Source organism: Callionymus lyra, chromosome 11, assembly GCF_982586985.1.
Source record: "Callionymus lyra chromosome 11, fCalLyr1.hap1.1, whole genome shotgun sequence".
Taxonomy (NCBI): Eukaryota; Metazoa; Chordata; class Actinopteri; order Syngnathiformes; family Callionymidae; genus Callionymus; species Callionymus lyra.
This window is the reverse complement of record NC_141828.1, coordinates 24,363,722-24,376,861: the sequence shown is the minus strand read 5'-3', so window position 1 is coordinate 24,376,861 and position 13,140 is coordinate 24,363,722. Positions and strand designations below refer to the sequence as shown.

The 13,140-nt window shown below is 35.2% G+C and overlaps 2 protein-coding genes and 1 long non-coding RNA gene across 3 annotated transcripts in view; all 3 read right to left on the bottom strand.

Moving 5' to 3' along the window:
• Positions 1 to 55: 55 nt before the first annotated feature.
• Positions 56 to 7,713, bottom strand: LOC148069682 (transmembrane protein 41A-B-like). The gene is made up of 5 exons (XM_087802043.1): positions 7,262 to 7,713; positions 4,595 to 4,745; positions 3,893 to 4,054; positions 3,261 to 3,399; positions 56 to 1,763 (listed from the first exon to the last, which is right to left on the bottom strand). Exons 1-5 carry the CDS (start codon positions 7,390 to 7,392, stop codon positions 1,528 to 1,530), a joined length of 819 nt encoding a protein of 272 aa, XP_087658169.1. The 5' UTR covers positions 7,393 to 7,713; the 3' UTR covers positions 56 to 1,527.
• Positions 7,714 to 8,050: 337 nt separating this feature from the next.
• LOC148069681 (uncharacterized) lies at positions 8,051 to 8,653 on the bottom strand. Its single transcript, XR_015712971.1, has 3 exons — positions 8,410 to 8,653; positions 8,281 to 8,346; positions 8,051 to 8,150 (listed from the first exon to the last, which is right to left on the bottom strand). It is a non-coding gene; the product is annotated as an uncharacterized LOC148069681 (long non-coding RNA).
• Positions 8,654 to 9,560: 907 nt separating this feature from the next.
• Positions 9,561 to 13,140, bottom strand: part of bean1 (brain expressed, associated with NEDD4, 1) — a 42,698-nt gene continuing 39,118 nt past the window's right edge. The window contains exon 5 of the mRNA XM_087802042.1: positions 9,561 to 11,752. Coding sequence (XP_087658168.1) covers positions 11,356 to 11,752 — 397 coding nt within the window. The 3' untranslated portion in view covers positions 9,561 to 11,355. The remainder of the gene's footprint in view (positions 11,753 to 13,140) is intronic.

Here is a 13,140-nt window from a genome sequence, read left to right as displayed (position 1 = left end):
CACCCAAAGCGTGTTTTATTTGTTTGGATTCTTTTAATAAATGTGTTTTAAACTGCACATATATTGGTGGGTCTCTGGACAGGAAAATATGCTTTTAAAAGACCAAATATATTCAAAAATGTACTTTTAAAAATACATAGAAGAAAAAAACAAACATTTTATTTAAAAATTAAAATCCCTTTAATTGCACATCAATGAAATACTGTTTATCTCAAATATATTAATTCAAAAAGGCACTTTTATTTAAGAGCACGTTGAACTGTATATTTCTGTCAGTGGTAACATACTGTATATCCTGTTTAGAATAGTTTTCTTTTTCAAAAAGTAAAATTACAATTTATTTTTTATTCCATCAGAGTAACTTCATATTCCCATAATAAAAAAGTAAAATGAGGATATAAATGAGCAGATATTTTGAGTAAAGGATGATATTAAGTGAGCGTCAAAATGATGGTGAATAAAGAACCAGTCTGCGACAACAAAACCAACAACATGTAGCTACTAAAACAAGTAATCTACGTAAATAAAATAAAAACTTAAAATCAGCACAAAAAACACGTTATATTAATATTTCTCAACTTTAAAATTTAACTCTATTAAATTCATGGGATATAAAATTTTAAGACTCTGAATAAACAATAATGTTGAAAAAATAACATTTTACTAACAAAGTGCAACAAATCTTGCAAAGCACTACCGAATTTCCCCTCGTGGGACTAATAAGGGATTCCAAAAAAACCAAAAAAAACAACAAAAAAAAAACAACAACATATTTTAAGACATTGTAAACACGATAGCAGCACGTGTGAATATCTCATGCATGTTTTTGTGGTATTTTCGTGTGTACTCGACTTTATCCAGAATTTTACTGCTTAATTTGTTAGTATTTTCCTGTAAGATGACAGCTTCAATGTCCATGCTGTTCAAACTATAAATAAATTATCGATACTGCATACAACAAAGATGAGAAAAAACCGAAACTAAAGTTAAAATGAGTAATACATGTATATTTATTTATCTATTATTGTTTTTCTGCATGAGAAGCTCACAGTGAAGTGAGCGCAGTATTTGTACACGAGGAACAACTACTTTTAAGACGTGTGTGTTTTTAAGTACTTTAAAATGTGAACTAAAAACTATAAACTACTCATGACCAAGTAAACGTATAACTAAAATAAATACCCTTTTCAAGTAAGTGCTATTAAAGTTCCGCACCTCGATTATTTGTAAAAAAGAATTTCCAAGCACTAGAGGGCGCCAAACACACTGATAAACGCAGAGGAGTCCCATCAGTGATGACGTCAGGTCACTTAGCAGCTGTTCTTTTTCAAAGCAAACTTTTGGCTACAAACTAGTCCCCACTGAGTCTCGTGTTTCCTTTCTGACCCGTCTTCGGTGGTGAACTTGAAACACTGAATTACTAAATCTTCAATGTAATTAAAAGTTTGTAAAAACATAGAAACTTTAAAATCAGATTAAAAAAGATTCTCATAAAATCATGTCCAATATTTTTCTTCTCTCCAGGGATCACCGCCTCTTCCGCCCCAGGTTCTTTGAGGCTGGTTCTGGACCGGTTCCTTCCATCCCGTCCACCTTCAGGTGAGACCGGCCGTAGCGCTCGATCAGAGCTCCGGGCACCAGAGCTGCCACCGCGATGGCCAAGAGCTGAGCCAGAGTGCCCCAGGAGAAGATGTCGTCCATGGAGGAAATCTCTGAGAGGATGGAGCCGGTGCGTACACAGATGAAGTTGTACGGAATCAAACCTTTAACGTAAAACAGTAAAGTTATTTAATTATTTTGAGTTCACAGCCAGGTTAGTTTTAAAGATCTCCAGAGGGATTCATAAAGTCAATCTAATGTAATAAGGCTAACACAAATTGCTAATAAAGCTAACTGTCATCGCTAATCCTATTTAGCAAAGTGTCACTGGACTTGTAAGTCACTTGTGAAGCAGAGGTTTGAATGCTAAGCTAAAATGCTAAGCTAAATTTACAGCAAAGTGCGGCCCAGGGGCCAAATACATCCCTTCGACACTGTGGCTCTTATGATGTCAAAGATCATGTGGACAGTGTTATTTAAGATATTTTTATTATGCATTACTACTTTTACTCTAAATTTGATGATATTGTTTTTGTTTAAGGACCTTTGCCTAATTTTATTTTTTTATTTTTGTTATTATTACTTTTCTCCTAAAAATAATTACATTTGGAAAATAAATAACTTTATATATTAAATAATAAATACAATATATATATATATATATATATATATATATATATATATATATATATATATATATATATATATATTTATATATTGTATAGCAGATTTAGGTGGATTTTATTAGATTTTGTATTAACTATTTATTTAATTTTTTCTTTGTTTTTACCGCTATATTTATACTTTTTACCCTTTTACCTTTTGCTTGACGGACCCTCACAACATACACTGATTATAAAGTAATGCAATTAGTTGCCAAAGATATTTAATAGGAACTTAAATCTTTGGCTCACAAATAGTCAAGTATCTTTGAAAAGAACTAGGATCTAGGTACTAGGTTCTGATCTACCTTCTAATATCCAGCCATAAATGTACACATTATAAAACGAATGTAGAGTTTATAATGATTTCTTAATTGCTTTTGAATTTAAACTATCACTTAAAAAAAGAAAGAAATTTTGTCAATCAAAATATCATCAATAAGATAAAAATGTAAGTTGAGCTGCTGAAGTGGATAAGATTATGTGCTCACCTAGCTTTTGCATCTACATTGTCATCATAATAATACAACTGTCGAGCGAAAACTTGTTTCTTTGAAGCGAATTTGCTAGAAAAGATAAACAAACTTCATATTTCATTATTGAAATCTGCTCCAGTAACTTCAGCTACATAATGTATTTGTTATTGCTGCTAAAGTAGCTTTAGCATTTAAATTTCCTTCATGTTTCTCCCTACTAATGTTATAGTGTGATTTTACTGTCATAGCAACTTTATCTACTTAATGCTAGGGTGCAATTCTTATGCTACATTTAGCTGCTTTATTTAACAATTAAAATGAACATTTCAGGTCATACTAAACGTATGAAAAAAAACACATGGAAGAGGGAAGAGGTACCAATTAAAATAATAGACAAACAATTTAAATACTTTCTTCCCACAGAACGACCTCAAAGTTGTTCTGATTTCTGGAGTAAAATAAAAAGATTCAATACATCAAAGATAATATCTTCAGTGATACAAGGTTGTGGTTCAACGCTCACCTATGAAGACAGAGGAGAAGAAAATGGGTAAAGGGATGTTGAGCACAGGACAGGTGATGTTGAGGAACCAGTTAGGAGTCATAGGAAAGAAACGGAGGAAGAGGAGGAAGAAGAACAAACTGCTACGGTTTTCTTCCGCCTGACATCAGGAGAAAAAGAAGGGAAGTGATGGAGGAGAAAAGCAACAGAAAAATATTTATTAAAAGCCTTGAGAAAAAGTTGATTCAGATATTAAGTAAATCAGTTGTTCCCCAACCTTGTTATGTTGTTAACCTTTTTATTCACAGAATGTTCATCAGATAAAACGGTTCAAATTAAAGGGCAAAAAAATGAATAAATGTGCATGAAAAATACATCTCACTATAATGCTGGATCATCAAGAGCTCTTTATTCTCTGCAACAAGATGTTCCAAATAGGGTTTCTTTTGTTAATTTAATCCCGTTTATAGGTTTATTTTTTAGTAAAATTGAACAAAATAATAGTCTTGATTTGTAAAGAGTGACATGCTATTGTTATTTTCTGTTATTTGTCTTTAAGTGTAACACACCGTGGACCACTATAGTTCCACAGACCAGAGGTCAGGGACCGCTGATTGAAAACACTAAATGCAATTTTATTTTTGCACACTTACCTTCCTCTGCAACAGCGCCACCTTGTCTGGGAAGAGCCTCACGACATGCTGTTTCCCGAAAGTAGAAGAGAGAAGGAAACAGAAGGTGGAGCCGGTCGTGGTGAGTAAACACGCCAACAACAAACCCTCCCACGGTCCAAATATTGCTCCGGCTAACAAGTTCTGCACAAGACAAGAAAGATTAGATTAGGTAGAGTATTAAAGAGGTACATTGTGAACTATATTTTAACAGCATATGGTTTATAATTACTATAAAATGTCTAAAAAATAAAATAATTCAATTTTTCAATTTACAATTAACATTCAAATATTCCGGGCGTTTTTTTCACTTTTGTGTTACAATTAACCTTCCGGCTGCCATAGGGCAGTCAGCTAAAGAAACAATGAATCCTGTGATATCTAGTCGATGACTGAGGACGAGAGGATACAGTGGACTCCAGCAGCTTTTAAAGCTGATGTTTGGAGATATTTTGGTTTCAAAACAAATTAAATCAGTTACGAATTTGTCAAGATTCACGTGCTCTGTAAATTCTGCATCACCAGAGTCAAGTACTCGACAATACTACAAATATATCCTTGTTACAACAGTATCATTAAATATTGTTGCCCCTGTAACATGATCAAATCGCCAGTTTCTTGCCAATACACACCCCTAGTGAACACATAACTTGATTCAATACTTTGCATCATAAATGGACAGACCAGAAATGAAGATCCAGGGATCGCGAAAGACTGCTTGTACAAATACGCGCTGCAGAAAAGCAACAGAACGTAGTAGTGATGTTCTCGTTTGTAGAACTTGAGCATCTCGGCCAGCTGACGCAACTCGTCCAGGTCGGAGGGGAACTTCAGTCTGAATGGAAACAAACGACAATCTTATTATTTTGTTTCTTTATTAATAAAAGAACATTTTTATTTATTAATATTTGCACTTTATCTTTTCCTACTGTGTACTTGCTGAAAGAAATGACTTATCTTATTAAAATTTGGAGTCCTCATTACGTCTGTGTATGAACACAAGTGTGTGGCTGCAGTGACAAAAATATCTCGACCTGCGGACTTGGGTAAACGGAGAAAGCCCCCCAAACCCCTCTTACACACTAAAATCCCCCGACTGAAACACAAGAAGACATTTTTTTTCGTGGCCACCTGCTCCTGGGTCAGCTGACTCACGCACTGCTCCGTCATTGGTTGAAGCGCAGATGACGTCTGACCAGCTCCGATATATGAAACTTCAGAGATGTATGTTCAGTATTTACAGGCAGAAATGTGTCACAGCGAGCACTTTTATTTTAGATTTTCCACTCGCCTGTACACCTTTTAAGAACTCCCTGCTTAGGTGTAGAAGAATTTAGTCATTTCTGCAGCATTTATGTGTGAATATGTTTTAATCTAAAAAATTATCTTTAAAAAAAGGAAAAAAAACGTTACCAAAAAAACAAACTAAATGAACAAACGGGAAAATATTTTTAAAAAACAATCTAAATGGAGTTTGATTGTAGTAGTCTTATAAAATAAATGAATGTATTTAAAAAAAAAGAAACAGAAGAAATAACAAATTATTATTAATACTGCATTATTATTTAAAAAAGGGAAAACAAATGATCAAAAACTCAAACATGAGTTTAATTGTAGCAGTTTAATAAAATGAAATTATTTATTCAAGGAAAATAATGGAAAAAAACGGTTATATTTGAATGTAGCAATTTCTATAATAATGCGAGAAACTTAGAATGTATTTAAACAATAAATATCAAGGGGAAAAAGGGCAATTAAATAAGGAATATAACAAATGCTGAAAATGCATAAGACAGAGAACATATGTGATCCTTGAATAAACATTTTTCATAATCACATAATTAATATGTGGAGTTTACCAACAGTATTTGTATATATATATATATATATATATATATATATATATATATATATATATATATATATATATATATATTTAGATATATAAAAAACATATGGACCCTCAGTCTCACTTAGTTGGAGTATGAGAAGAAAACAGAGAGGAAATAGAGACACAGATCTTCCCAGAAGTCAACAGGACATTTTCAAGTTTTCTGTTACAGCAGCTGCTCATTCAGAAACAGTAAATAAGGAGGTAGACATTCCTACAGCAGAAGAGTGAGAGTATATAAATAAATATATGTCAGGATTCCCTTTTAAATTACATTTTAAGATATGACTTTTAATAGCATATTTTGATTTCTGAAATGTTTTCCGACTCCACTGACCTTATTTAGTAAGTGACACCATTAGTGATGTATTCTTTATTTTCAGACAGAGCAGTATTACGAAACATTTCAATTGCAGTTTTGAATAATTATGACCATGAAATATTACTAATAATGGTTGTGTAATAAATGCTGGCATAGATAGCATTATCAATGACGGAGCAAACAGGCGGAGAAAGTTTCAATAATGTCACCCTTCAATGACTTCATAGGTAACAGAATATGCTGTATCTGTTTACTGGCTGCACGTGCACATGCACGCGTACACTAACACTCACACACACATAGAAGTCTGACTGTTGGCATTAAGACAATCTTGGTCTGCCTTATTTTATTAAGCCTCAAGATTCTCCTTCTTGACTGTGTACGTGTTGCTGGGTAAAAGTACTGCAGCTTGGGATAAGATGGAACTAACTCAATAATAATAATAATAATAATAATAACTCAACTTTGTCTTTGCATCTGAAGTACTATTTGCAAAAACAAGAAAAACTCGCTATATGTCAATAATTTGGCTTATAATTGTTGTCTCTGAAATAATTGCCTTTTTCACTACATACCAAAATATGTCCACGTTTATAAATTAGAGATGTTATTGTAAATGCATAGAGAAAAATTGAAACTTTTCATTGAGTCTTTGTCGACATTACTGTCATTTTATGGAACTTTGTTCAAAACAAAGTTGTGATTTTGATATCACTGCAATATTATGCACATACAGTTCCTTGCCAAGTCAAATTGTTGGGCTGAAATGCAATATCTGACCGACAGAGGGCAGTGGTAATAATAAATAATCCTGCGACAAGAAAATAAAGGTCAGTCTGCTTTAATAGCTCATCTGAATTTGATATGAACCATTAAAGTTTTCATTCAAACAGACTCATCACTTTTATATTTATATTTGATATTAAATCACGGTAGTCAATATCAGCATTACCGTAAACACCAGAGTACATGTGCAACCAAACAATAAATAAACTCATTCATTTACATCAAAACATCCCTGAATGTAATTAAAGTGTATTAAAGTTGTTTTTATCGATTTAAAAAGTATTTCAGCAGTAATTCCAGGCCACGACACGCGCGTTAATAAGTAACTTTTTTTTTTTTAAGTTGATCTTACTTGAATTCCTGATCCAGGTCCTGGGAGTCCGGCTCGGTCCGCGCGGGTCCCGGGGGGAGGTGTGTGGACAGCAAGTAGAGGAAGACGCTTGCGGCCGCGACTATTGCAGCGAGTCCCGCTATGGAGCGCATGATTCCAACTTCTCCGATTCACTTATGAAGTCTTTAAGTCTAAAGAAATGTTGCCGGAACGTTCCTTCTGACGGTCAACTGTCGACAAGTTGTCAGCAGAAGGTCTAAAGACGGGTGACATGCTGCCCGGGTGATCACGTGACCCGCAATGACAAATATAACTTTAGATTTAATATCAGCAACATTTTTGCGAAAATATTTTTCTTCATGAAGCGGCACGTGTATTAATGTAAACAGAAAATGTGTAAAACAAAAAAAAAATTGTGCGCATGTAACTTTCGCATGACAGTATTGAATATGACCGCTAGATGGTAGCACCGTAAAGACTGCCGAGAGTTCAACAGTATCGAGTATCTTTGTCTTTCGGCAATTTCCGTCAACAAGTCGTACTCTTTTATCATATTCTTATTGTTTTACGTGTAAATATTTGAAAATAATACGATTATACAACTTTATTTATAAATAAAAAAATAAAAAAATATATTTTTTAGAATACAAATAACCTGAAATATATATATATATATATATATATATAAAAGAGAAAGTTTTCCTCTTAGAAATAAATACTGTTTTAAGACCTGTTAAAATATGTACAAGTACACATACAAAACATTAAAACTGAAGTTGTTACAATTATATATGAGACGTCAATAAATAATCACTTTTTATTTTATTTTATTTGAACATGAAAATAATTCAATCTTAAAGGTTTAGATTCTCTGGAACATGTATTTCATCGTCATCGTCGTCATCTTCTTCTGTTCAGAAAAAGCAGTAAATGTTAAAACTACAAGGAGGAAACAACTTTAAACAATGTATTGCTTGTTATTTAGAAAATGTAAGGTCATCTGTACACAGGTGAAAATCGTATTTTAAAAAGTTGATTACCTTTAAAAAGGTTTTCCTGCTCACTGCCTCTGTCATCAAATTTTATAAGATCATCGATTGACACATCTGCCGGAAAACATTGAACACATGAGTTGTTGTTTTACCCTACCTGCGTCACACACCATGTACCTTCGTCCTCATCAGTTCCAATAATAATATCTTCGTCGTCGTTCACCTTTTCTTCAGCCTTCAGGTTGAGCACGAGAGCAAAGAGCAGAAGCCAAACTACAGCCCTCATTTTCCAGTGGAATTTAAGCACAGGCGATGAACAAAATTCTCGCTCGCGCTTGGAAGCAGGTAGAATTCTTCAAAAGTGTCAGACAACTTGTAGCTCAAGCGTCTGGTTCGTTGCAATATCGAGAAGCCGTGTTTTAAAAAAATATATGTGCTGTATTTAGCCCCACCCCTAAGCATCCTGACAATCCAGTTCTTAACTGTTTTTGTGTGGCCAACCATTACCGACACACAACATTAACTCTTGTCTGTACTGCTGTAATACAAGGAAGATGTTAGATTTAGACTCATTTTATGTAAGACTTTCGTTCACAATGTTTAAACATTTCAGAAGAATACGACTCAACAACAAAGATAACTTTGACAGCAGAGAAACCGGAATGAGTCCTTTGTTTGTATCAAGCTGGCTCTTGACCTAAATAAGAAACGTGTCCCAGTTTATCATTTGGATTCTGGTTTCTATTTCCATATCCAAGTAGTCCCAGGTCAGTTTATCAATTAAGCTTCTGAAACAATCTATAATTCCTACTAGTGTTGGTGTTTGAGGGAAGAACCATCATTGATTCCCTACATCAGGGGTTCAAACTCTCTATCATACAAGAGGCCGATCAAAATGTATATTTACTAAACTGTCTTTAATGGATTGTGATATTTTCTTTTTATTGTGGAAGGTTTGAGTCATCATAATTATCTCTGTGTTTATCACATTTTTATTCTTTCAACCACACCTTTTGTTGACATCCATTATTTCTTCCTTATCTTAAACACTGGCATCTTTATATGTCATCATATCAACAATAATCTACTTATTTTTAGAGACACATCTGGACCACATACAATTACTTGGTGGGCTTAATTTAGCCCCTGGCCCATGGGTTTAAACATGTGTTCTACATCTTCAGAGGTAACATAATGTCAAAGATGTTTTTAAAATTACATTCTCATCTACTACTTCAAATTAAGAGATTAATCTACGTATTGTATTCCTCAAAATCAACCTTTTTGAACCTTTTTAACCACAGACTAGCGTCTCAGACATGACAACCACTACACAACACTCGCTACAGTAGGGTGTCGGGTGTGGGGAAAAAAAGACCAAAAACAGAGTGATTGAAGAAGTTTAACTATGGTGAAATCCTCACAAAATCATCGTGAACCATCTTTCCATTTCCCTAATCCGGACATTTCTATAGCTGCCAAACAACAAATACTTCAATAAATCATAAACATTGATACCAGTTACCGTGGTAACTGATTGACGATGAATAAAACTATTATTATTTGCATCAGATTATTATATGGCTACTGAGTAAATGAACAGTCTGAGGGCTATTAGGCACATATTCAACACAAAAATTAGAAATCCTTGAACATTACGCGTACATTTGGGAAAACAAACATTTTCATTGGGTTGCCAAAAATAACCCGATTTGGCCGGTGGAAATATGTGTCTACAGGTCCTGGTGTCTCCGTCTGTTCTTGACATTTGGTGGCAAATGTGCTAATCAAAGAAAATAGATGATCATCTTTAAGTTAAAAAGCTTCTCTTAAGCTGGACTCACACAAGACACGGAAGCGGTGGCTAAACGAAGAATGTCATGGAGTGAACAACGATTCACTGGACTTGGTAAACAACTGCAAGAGTTAGCAACATCGAGGATCATTGACAAAGAGAAGAATGCGTTGCGAAAAGGGTCCAAACCCGACTTACCCTAGTTAACTAATTAACCTCTCCTCGACTATGTTGTCACGTGAAAGTCTCTTCTATGGAGGAATGTGTGCAAGTGACCTGGTGTGAGTTAATGTTTACGTTGTCAAGTGTAAATCAACGTCTGCCAACCAATAGACTTTTATTCTGTAGATTGACCAAATACACTTTACTTTTAGAACTAGTTTCCTGCCTGAACAATTTTGTCAAACGCGATGCCACTAGATGATAGTAAATAAATGAGATTGACACCTATTTTTGTTTTTAGCAGATCTCGCAGAAATCCCGTCTCCCACTCTTTGTGTGATTCTTCTGATACATTTTGAATAATTTATATTTTACCACACGGAAATAACTGTGGCCCGCCCTTACCACTTCCCCGTTCGGTGTGAGTCCGTGATTAAACAACTGGTTTAACATTAATTGTGTTCAAGTCACACGCTGTGTTTTGTTTTCCTAATTTTACGAAAAGAAGTCCAACGGCTACATTTCTCTGCTCGGGTCCAGATACAGTAGAACTAAAGCCCTTGATGGTTTCTTCATGACGACACAAATAAGGGACAAAACGACAACAAATCTCGTCAATTTTGGTCTAGTTTTCTAATCAATTTGGTCTCACTATAGCCACCGAGTTCTTCTAGGGTCTAAGACATCACCACCAGAAGAGAATCTATATGGCACGAACTAATAAAGCACGAGCTGCTCTTGTAGTTCAGGATCTTCACAACAACAATGTACCTCTATCCAAAACGACATTAAGTGGTGAGGGGTCGTATTTGAAAAGGGTTTTCGGGGGTGTTCAAGACTACTACAGTGACACTCTTCTACTCTCAGCATCTCTACGATAAGATGAATGAAATGCTTATGAGTTTAAATTTAAAGCGGACAAACCTTGACATCAGTGTTACCATGAAATAATGTTTCCCAGAAACCGGTGGGGAAATGTATAACACAATCTGAGTTTCTGGTTCATCCTGAATTAAATTCCACTGAGATGTCGCACTTTTTCCCGCCTCATTAGCTGGTCAGCATCTGTGCCGACAGAACCTCATTAGGGTCCATTGTTTGTGTCACACCGTCCAGTTCGCCTGTGAGTGTGAGATCGCGCCGGAACAACCAGTGGTTCAGATCAATTAATGGTCCTGCAAGATCTGGTTTGCTCCTGGTTGCTGGGTGCCGCCGCCGCCGCCTCCCCTCTCAGATTGGTGTTTGTAAAGGTCACATGGCATAAGAGGGAGGGGGTGGCCCTGCTCGGCCAGGACCGACTCGTATGGCGGGGCGGCCTCCAGCGGGAAGGAGATGGATGCGATGTGCTGGTGCTCCTGTAGGCCCACTTGATAGTTTGAGGCGGTGAACCAGGTGACGCTGGCCGACGTTTCACCGTAGTGTGTGGGTTGGTGTAAGCTGGTGTCCTCCGTGGGCCCCTCTGGCTCTGTCCTGCCTTGACAGGGGTCCACCAGGGAGTAGGGAGGAGGGTCATCTGTGGGGATGTAGACCTGTGTGGAGCCGGGGCCGACACACTCATCGTAACTGTGGACAGAAGTACAGATAAAGCAGTCAAAGTCAAAAACATCTCTTACCAAGATTCTTTAGAATCAAGTCCTAAAATGGCACTGCCATGTGACTGGTCATGTGGTCTCTTTGGCTGTTGCTGCTCTTGTGTGAATGTAACACCTGTGATTTACGAGAACGCCTGAGCAGTACAAGCTAAATCCCGAAAAACCAGTTTGTCAGTCTGGCCTTCAGAGCAGAGCCAAGACCGGTGTCATACATTCCCACTGTTGAGCCTGAATCTATAGAGCTATTCATTACTTTCACTTAAGTTACACGAGATTATCTGCGATGTCACCAAATAGCCCCTTTAACTGAGACAAAAAACGGCGATTGAGATCAAAAAAGACAACACTGAAATAAAGGTGTGTCTCTGTGTGTATTTTGCGGAAGATCAGGATGACACACAGGAAGCAGCATGACAGAGTAATCGGATCACTACACTGCTAACTGCATCAACTGCTGCAGCCGAACCCAAACGTGTGCGTCCGCCTCCATCCACGCCAGAGAGGAGCAGTTTGAGTTGTTGTTGATCTGATTTGGTCCTGTTTGTGTCGTTAAATCTGGACATTTTGCCCACGTTTTCACTCATTGACTTCACAATGAAAATTAATTTCCCCAAAGAACAAAAGTATACATTTTAAAAAAACAACTTTTCCTTTTATTAGATGTTATTTTTAACTGTTTACAAAACCCTGATTTCTAACAACCAATAAAACTAAAATAAATCGTATTGTTTGCAAACAAAAGTATCGTTTTAAAATATTGTGAGGTGCCATCAAGGCAAAAGTAAAATTGTCATTGTGTTATAAATATGACCTAAAAAGGTATTTTGTAATATGCAATAAGATTTTATTTAAACATAAATGATTAGAAATACAAACAAAACATTTGTGTATGTATGTCTTTAAATTAAAAAAGTCTATTAAATCATGTCAGTTTAATAAATAGTTGTTCTTTAATAGATTGATATAAAATAATTGTTCTAATAAAGTGACAAACTATCATATAAGGAAAAAAAGGAAAGAGTCAGCGAGCAAGATTGTCTTGGCATTATAAATAGGAGCTTACATTTTTTAAATACAAAATATATTTATTAAATCATGTTAGGTAAATTATTTTTAAATTATTTTTGTTTAGAACCTTTTATTATCATTGTCTAACTTCTAAAAAAATTAAAAATAATATATATAGTCCATTATAAAATGTTTTCTTTCTAGTAGGATGCCATATTATATAAGGAAAAAAGGCTTAAGCTTATTACAGAGTCAAATTGTCATGGCATTTAAGATATGAGGTAAAGTTGTCTTTTTCATAATATTTTATTTCATTTTATTTAATTATAATCAAAAAATGTTTTGGTCATA